The sequence below is a fragment of the Cynoglossus semilaevis genome, chromosome 6 (assembly GCF_000523025.1).
Source record: "Cynoglossus semilaevis isolate Cse_v1.0 chromosome 6, Cse_v1.0, whole genome shotgun sequence".
Taxonomy (NCBI): Eukaryota; Metazoa; Chordata; class Actinopteri; order Pleuronectiformes; family Cynoglossidae; genus Cynoglossus; species Cynoglossus semilaevis.
In genome coordinates, this window is record NC_024312.1 from 12,760,180 (window position 1) to 12,768,729 (window position 8,550).

The window sequence follows — 8,550 nt, forward strand, 5'->3', positions numbered from 1 at the left end:
ATTTGATCTTGGAAATTATCTGAGGAGTACAGGGTAAGCACAGACTTTACACCGCTGCACCAACGTTTGTCTCTCAGTAATATTGAATCAGGTTTTTTTTTGTTGTAAACATGTTTCTGACATTTCTAATAACTGATAATGTATTATTCTGATGACGATGTCGGCCATCAAGCCCCGCTTTAATGTAGACCATAGCGATGAACGCAATTCAGGACATATTGAATCAAGACACACTCACCAGTGTGGGGCGCTATTCACATGCTGTAAGAATACACCAGAAAATCTAATCATGGCCTCTTATTTGTAGAAACTCCACCGTCGTGTTATTTTAATCTAACATGACAAATGTAATGTATGTTGCGATTTTTCAATTTTGAAAAAAATCTGTGGAATTAATATTAATATACAACAGTTTGTTTTTATCATTTTGAACTGATTTTAATGATGAAGATAAAAACATAAAGATAATGCTATTGATATTTATTCTTCTTCAAAAAAAATCTGAATTATTTTCAAAGACTCTCTGACTTTTAAACTAATTGTTGTTCTAGGGTGGGTAAATAAAATTGTAAAAAAAAACAAAAACATTTTTCTTGCTTTTTGCCCCTTCCAATTTGTATTTAAATGAATTTACATCTCATGACACATCTAATAAATAATAACAACAACAAAAAAGTGTTTGTAAATTTAGATAGGTTCTAATAACGGATTCCACATTCATAAAAATGTCTTGGAAACTGATGTGTTGACAGCAGTGTTTGCAACCAAAGCCAGATACTTATTTTGTTTCTAAAATTTTGGGGCGTACATTTTTTTTTTTCAACTTTTGGTGCAACTTTTATTTCTATAATTATTTTTTATTTGAGGTCATTCTTATTATAATATATATATATAATTATATATATATATATAAACAGCACTGTAAAATGATGCTAGACTTAGAGTATAAAATGTATTTAGACTCACCACTGATATAATGAAGTTGCTGGTAATTCTTCTGCTTTCTAACGAAATGAATTGATCTTTTTGTCTCTCCTAGAAGGTTTTGAAGGCAATTTCAAAAGTTTGAATTATTCTCACGTTAATGTATGATAGCAGTCAAAGCAGGAGTGTGTGATACATTAAATATGATTGTTGCTGTAGCCAAAATATAATGTTTATCTCTAATTAAGATACATGTACAGCAGAATGTCACGTATCACATGCTCAAAATGTGACCATTTGCAGACCCAAACAGCTGCACACAAACGTTTGAGCACGTATGAAAACCATCATCCTCTCAGAGCAGTGTTAAAAGGGGTTTTTGTAACACTGCACCGAGGGAGCGAGTCCCTGACCCTCACAGCATTTCTGGGAGAATGATGCCTTTTAAGTGGGGGAAAGAGCTCATGTATGTCACTGCAGAGGTTGGTCGTGCCATGACAAGGTCAGAATTTCAGCCAGTACCGAAGAAAAACACTTCACTGACACCTACTGACACCAGTCCATTTTTGTAAGAACACCACAGATAAATGCCGGAGGCAGTGCTGCAGGAGTCTTACCTTTCAAGTGTTGGAATTCCCGTTCCAGCCTTTTCCTCAGCTCCATCTGCTCCAGCAGTTGCTTCTGCAGTTCTTCTAAGGAGGACACAGAGTGGTTTTTGTGAGTTGTTTTGTATTGGCTCCCTTCTAGGACAGGGTTCTATTTTTAATGACAAGTGATGAGGACTTCATCATTTACAGTTTCAGTATTTAGAGCAGGTCTTTCTGGGCCTGAAGTCCAAGTCCCCTGGAGGGATTGGGAGCAAAATAAAGTAAAAAAAAAAAAAGAAAAAAAAAAAAGAAACTGAGATCAGACTATCACACAGGCTGCTGATTCAAGGAATATCAGCTGGAAAGGGATGGACAGGGAAATGTTTATTTTTCCTGCACAATCCACACATGAAATAACCTGCAAGTGAAACTCCAGGAACTTATTTTAATTTTCAGCATCTAAAAACCTTGAGTGGTCAGTTTTACTATGTATGTTATTACTAGTCTGTGTTTTTGCATTTACCTGAATTTGTATAATTGGGTAAATATTGTACAACTCACTAGTGTGACTGACCTAGATCAATTAGGTTTGAATGACTTCATCCACCAAATTCAGTAAAATTGTGTTGAAATCTATATAGTTAAAATATAAATAATAATTGTATTTTTATTTGAATAATAATTGCTTTCCTAAATTCTATATATATATATCTGTATATATAGTCCATGTTTAATTTTCATTTTAAATTAATATAACTTAACCTAGTTATGCTTTCTCGTATTCTTTAAGCATGATCCTAATAATAATAATAATAATAATAATAATAATAATAATAATAATAATAATAATAATAATACCTTTTTCCAAAGTTTCTACGTTTCTTTGTGATGGCGCAGCTCTGACTGACGCGTTCTCGCCTGGATAAAGACAAATACATATGATTTCATTCTTCTTTTGTTTTTTCCCTCCCTTGAATTAAAAATAACTGTAGTCCTTTGACCGTGTCAGTGCGACCTCAGAACACGCCTCACCTTCCTCCGACTCTCTTTGGTTCTCCTCGCTGCTTTGTCCACTGAAGGATTTGTTCTCGATCTCCTCCACCGTGGAGGATGGCTCCTCTTTACTCGCACTCTCATCTTAAGAGGAAATAATTTGATTTCGTTGTCAGCATTTTTCGATTTTTTTTAAAGCTAAATGATGTAAAATAAGCAGTGAGAAATAATGTCTAACCGCTTTTGGGGAACAGCCCACCGTGGTAGTTGGCAGCTCTGAAATGATACGGACTGCTCCTTTGTTGCAGCTCACTCCTCTCGGGTGTGTAAATCTGAGGGAGAAAATCACGTGTTACAGCTTTAAAAAAATCCAAGAGAAATTGTTAAAAACATTATAATAAAGTAGAAAAAATACATATTTAATTTCACAAATTCTTAAAAATACAGGTTAAATTTTATGTATATAAATATTTTGCAAATGTTTTTAATTTTAAAATATATTTACACTTTTACACTCTATTTGCGCACAAGCCGTCGTGGCACTATTTTTGCAGAAATGTACATTTATTTTAAAAGAAAACACATAAAATATGCCATTTGTAAAATAAATCATTTATTTAAAAAAAACATAAAATATGCCATTTGTAAAATAAAAATTTTGTGACAAATTTAAATAGAATTTGTTGAAGAGTGTGTTTGAGCAGCGTGCCTCAGGTGAGAGCCTCTCACCTCAGTGTAGGACGCCGCTATGTGAGTCTCCGGTAACGGTTTGTTGTGGACCTCTCGGTCAGTGCTCTGGCCCAGGTGCAGGTTCAGTTTGTGGGACTCGAACACACCGCTCTCCTTTGCGCTCTTACAGTCCGACTCACTGGCCGGAACATCGTTTAGCACCAACCCCGGAGGAGTTCGAGGACATGCGGAGGACAGTGGCCGAGAGTCCTCACTCTCCTCCGCCTCTTCCTCCGGTGTTTTGTGCGTCTCCACGTCAACGTCCGGTTCTCCGTCGCTGTCCACGCAGGGGGACATGGATCTGTAACTGGAGCTCTCACTTAAAAAGTCGGGCGACAAATAACCCGTGCGACACCCGCCGCTGTATGCGCCTCGGTTGCCGTAGAGTTTAGCGATGCAGTCTGCGTCTTTTATGACGGGTCTGAAGGCGGAGACGTAGCTGATTTTGCGCGGCGCCAGCGCCATCGCCTCCAGCGGCCTCGACTCATCCCCGGACTTGTCGTCGTCGTTACGCGCGGACTGCGTGCTGGAGCAGCGGTCGTTTTCGGCCATGCTGTCCTTGGAGGAGCTGGTGCTACGGTCGCTGTGTTCGGCCACGTCGATGTCCGTCGGTCTGGGTGGACACAGCAGCTGTGGGGTGTGTTTGTGTGGAGTTTGCGGGTATGGAGGCATGGGCAGTGCGCCCGCAGTGGGCCAGAACATGGGGAAAGAGGGGTAGGCGCTGTCCTTAGCACCGGGCCACAGGACACCCGGCAGGCCCGCCTTGCCCTGCTCTTCGATCAAACCGTCTTCTTTTTTCTGACACAGACTAAAAGCCGGGAAGCCGTAAGGATGGGGGAAAAGTGGCGGTGGGATTTTTTGCAGCATCCCAAATCCTTTATTAGGCACCGGGATGACCGGGTAGCTGCGCGTGCTGCTCATGCTGCCGCGGGTGTCCTCACAGCTGAGGATTTTTGCAGGGATTTCGGGTGAGTCTCGGGGACGGCTGTGTCCATGGGATTTTAACGAGGAGCTGGAGTCCGAGCCACTGCCGGGCAGTGTCCTCTTCCGACTCCCCCCGTTGAACATGGCCTTCACATCTTCCCAGGCGTGTAGAACATCAGTGGGGCTGCCCTTGTCCGATAATTTAAGGTGTCGCCTCCAGGAATTGAAGTTGGCAGCATCTGGTTGTGTGTATTTGGACTCCGGTGTGCGGTGAGAGTGAAAGATGAATTTATTTGGAGAGAAATACATGTTGCAGTAGGAGCACTTGATGCACTTGGCCCTGGAGCTGTTGTATCGAGCCGGGATGAAGTTGCCTCGACTGCCCCAGGCGCACTCGTGGGACACGTCAAAAGCAAAATTCTCTGGAAGTTTAGGAGGCGAATGGGCCCCGAGGAAAGATTTACACAGTCTCTCTGCCTCACGTTTGGTGATCATCCCGCAGCGCCTGGAGGAGATAGGCATGGCCCCGGCCCGGCGGAGGATCTCCAGCTGGACCGGGGTGCACTGGACGCAGGTGATGCCCAGCGCCACGCGCCGGTTGTGGATCTCGTTGTAGCTGTAATTCTTCAACAAAGTGTTAGATATCTGCGCAAGACAGAGTCTCTCCTGGCCGTCGATCACCAAAGACACGATGGGTATTCCGTACAGCACCGTCTCGCCCACTTGGTTGGGCTTTAAGGTGGTGCTCGGGTAGGAAAGTTCTTGTTTGGAGCCTGGGGAAGAGCTGGAGTCTCGGCCCGCTGGGATGGGATCCATGCTGTTGGAGGCCTGAAGGCTGCGCAGAGGACGTACACATGTGAGTTTATAACTAAAAAAAATATATAGAAAAAAATAAACAGAGTTTAAGCTCCGATTTTATAAATGTCCTATAAAAGTCTATAAACAAAAACAGTTTTGATTACGGTTATTGACCGCACTGGTGAAGCGGGGACATATGAGGACGTGCCAGTCCTAGAATTAATGCCTTTAAATAACAGTAATATAACAATAAGTCAATAGGGGTTTACGTGAGGTTTTGTTTTATTAGTCCAAAAACTATAAATAAAATAATAACAACATAAAATAAAATATAACAAACAAAGTCATGACCCGGTTTAATGGACTAGAAGCGGCTCGGACTCACCTTCACTGTCCGCGCAGCTCCTCTCCGTGGTGGACAACAGAAGCGGCGATGAGGCGGCTGCGGTCAGAAGACGGATGCTCCTGCTGGAGTGAAGCTCTTTCACTCCGGACTGGGACGCAGCTGTCCGAGCAGCTCTGTCTCCTGACTGCGCTGAGCTGAGCTGAGCTGCGCTCCTCTCTCTCTCTCTCTCTCTGCTCAGCTGACGGCGTGTGCGCAGGGTTTGTGTTGCAGCAGCAGCAGCTTCAGCATCAGTATCAGCATCAGCATCGCGAGCGTCAGTGTCCACATGGCCTGCAGACTTTGGTACGGCCCCCCACCTTCTTTACGACACCGACAAGCAGCAATCAAGTGACGGCAAAACTTGAGGCAGGGCACTCCCACTCTCACAGGCAGACTGTGTGCGTATTAAGTATGGATTCATGACCAATGAAGGTGGCTTCGCCGCTCCGTCTTATAGCAGCCTGCAGGTGCACGATGCACACGCTTTGTTTACGGAGAAAAAGTGATTAAATCATTTCGGCTAATGAACGTTTCATTCATCGCAGCCTCTGAAGCCTCCACATCCTAAATAAAAACGCGGGGAACATCCACAGTATTCCCTCATTAATCTGGATTGTGTCCTCTAAAGGCGTTTAATTTATTCTTTTGCACTCTGTCTGAAAATAAACGCTATGAATAGAGCAGGCTGCAGGAGGAGTTGTTATTTTTGCCAAACGCAGCAGGGACCCGCGGACACACTGTTGTGCGCGCAGACTCGTCATGTGCCGGGTTCCCACGGACTCCGCCGTGTACACGCCGCCACACGCGTCCCGACAATGACCAGCGGCTTTAAAGGTCACTCACTGTGATATCTGCACTAAAGTGGCCCCTGCTCACGCTGAAGGCTCCGGGAGAAACACAAAGAAGGAGTCGGAGAGCCTGCAGCTCCGCCACAGAAGGGACGTTTAACTTTTGAAAGTCGATAACGGTTTGGGTTCATCATTTTGTCGTGAACACACGCTGAGCGCGGCGCACTGATGTAATATTGATGACGGTAACAGGACACGCAGCAGTTGGACATATTGACTCCAGAGGGACAGAGGTGTGGAAGTAACAGCACTTGTCTGGAATTATTGTATTTAGTTTTTGTATTATAATCATTGCGGGTTTTTACATTAAAAATATATATTTAAAAAATCCACTGACCTAAAGTTTGGGGATGGAATTTGAATAAAAAAGTATAGATCCAAGAGACAACCACAACAACAACAACAATAATAATAATAATAATAAAAATAATAAAAAAATAAAAAAATAAAATAATAATAATAATAACAATAATAATAATAATAATAATAATAACTAGATAAAATACCTGCTTTACTCATTGGCGTGTTTTATTCAAATTCACTCAACATGACACAGTGAACGTACCAACCATCCTAAAAACCTCCATCTTCTCCTCCATCTGCCTACGTATTGAACAGTTATGGCCTGTTAACCCTCAGCTGTCCTCGGCTCAAACCTCTTAATTAAAAGTGATTGTTCACAGTTCCTATGCAGCCATGTTTTTAATTCAAAAAAGAATAATCGTCAAAATATCGGTTAAAAATAACGCCTTAAATTGGAAGATGAATTGCTTTATGTTACAAAAAACCCGGAGAAATTAATTATGAATTACAAACGCAGCAAATGTTTCAAATGTGTGTGTGTGTGTGTGTGTTTTCATATAGCCAGTACGTGTTCTTTTTATGCCTCCATATTTAACCTCCACTTTAACCTCCGTGTTTATACAATAGCCCACAGTGGACAAACTAAATGCCTCTTGTGGTTTAACGCTAACTGAAGGCTACTCCCCGTGTTTGTATGTGGGAATGGTGAAATAAGGAATATTCCACCACGTGATGTACGTTCACCAGAGAGTGTACAGAATTCTGCACAATGCACCGTTTATCAGGTTAAAGTGTGTAAATAACGTGACAAAATTATTTACAGTGCAGTCTCATGTCAACACGACGATTCAAGACCACACGGGGGTGTGCACTTTTAAAAAATAATACTTTAATTTATAAGAGATTAAAAATAAAAAATAAAACATTTTTAATTGTCATTTTTCTTTTTATTTCCAAAGCTGTGATTTGTTCAAATCAGGAGCCACGTTTGATCACCACCTTCTGTCATTGGCCAAAATTAATTTATAATATTTTGGGTTGTAACAATAATTAAAGGCTACCTTGTGATTGGACCAGAAACTCTGACACATTATCACCAGTTTCTTAAAAAAATACAACACAATTTACCTTTAACATTGGTTTGAAAACCAAACATCACAACATGGAAATCTGTTAACGTGTCACACTGACACAGGTCAGGCCACGAGTCCAAAAGTCAATCCAAAAAGTCAGTGAGGTCATTGTCAGGAGCCTGGATAAGCTCTTACCTTTCCGTGCAGGAGAGAAGAGCTCATTTAAAAGTGTGTCTGCATTAATCACAGTGCTGCATCAAAGTATGATAATCACCTGAACACTCTATTAAAATAAAAGTACCAGCCCAGGGGAAATCTTACCTTACTCTTTAATTGTTTTGAGGCTTTGATAGGCTTTTTAATCTAAGATTAATTTATGCATTCTTAAATAACTCTACATATGATTAATAAGCTTGAAAATTAAAAGGAGACTGAAGCAATTATAACAAGTGGTTGGTCATCACCTCATTAGAGGTAAAATGCACTTTGTGCATCTGCGGGTGATTGCATGAGTGAGTGAGTGAGTGAGTAAATACGTTGCTTTGATGATAATCACCGCGAACGGGAAACTCTTAGTAACTACTTGTTTTATTTGTCAGATGAGCGACTGTTTTGCACTAATTTATAATTAACCTGACATAACTTGTTGGGTTCCTGCTGTAAAAGAATGTTTAGATCATTTACAGATGACCAGAGTGTTGATCCTGAATGGACACTGAACCAGAAGCTGGACAAAAGCGGACGATCGGCTGGTTTAGAGGCCACCAGAGAGAGGCAGTGAAAACGGCGAGAATTGCTAAATGGTCGCTAATGTGTAAACAAGACATCACTCCTCTCCTGCTCAGATGTTTATTTGTCTCCTAAAAGCCCACCCCTGGGTCCTGACCCACACATCCTCCACCACTAAACACAACATTTCTTCTCACAGGAGGAGGCTTGAAATGTGTGTTTGCACATGAGTGTGTGTTGGAGGGGCCGGGGGGGGG

General features: G+C 41.8%; 1 protein-coding gene across 2 annotated transcripts; it reads right to left on the reverse strand.

The window, feature by feature from the left end:
• Positions 1-1,083: 1,083 nt before the first annotated feature.
• skor1b (SKI family transcriptional corepressor 1b) lies at positions 1,084-6,212 on the reverse strand. 2 transcript variants are annotated; one of them, XM_025056570.1, is made up of 6 exons: positions 5,341-6,212; positions 3,234-4,992; positions 2,743-2,836; positions 2,544-2,648; positions 2,370-2,429; positions 1,084-1,616 (listed from the first exon to the last, which is right to left on the reverse strand). In XM_025056570.1, exons 2-6 carry the CDS (start codon positions 4,971-4,973, stop codon positions 1,471-1,473), a joined length of 2,145 nt encoding a protein of 714 aa, XP_024912338.1. In that variant the 5' UTR covers positions 4,974-4,992; positions 5,341-6,212; the 3' UTR covers positions 1,084-1,470. The 2 variants fall into 2 exon arrangements, with proteins under 2 accessions (XP_024912338.1, XP_024912339.1); XM_025056571.1 differs by having other exon boundaries at positions 3,234-6,212.
• Between the last annotated feature and the right edge of the window lie 2,338 nt (positions 6,213-8,550).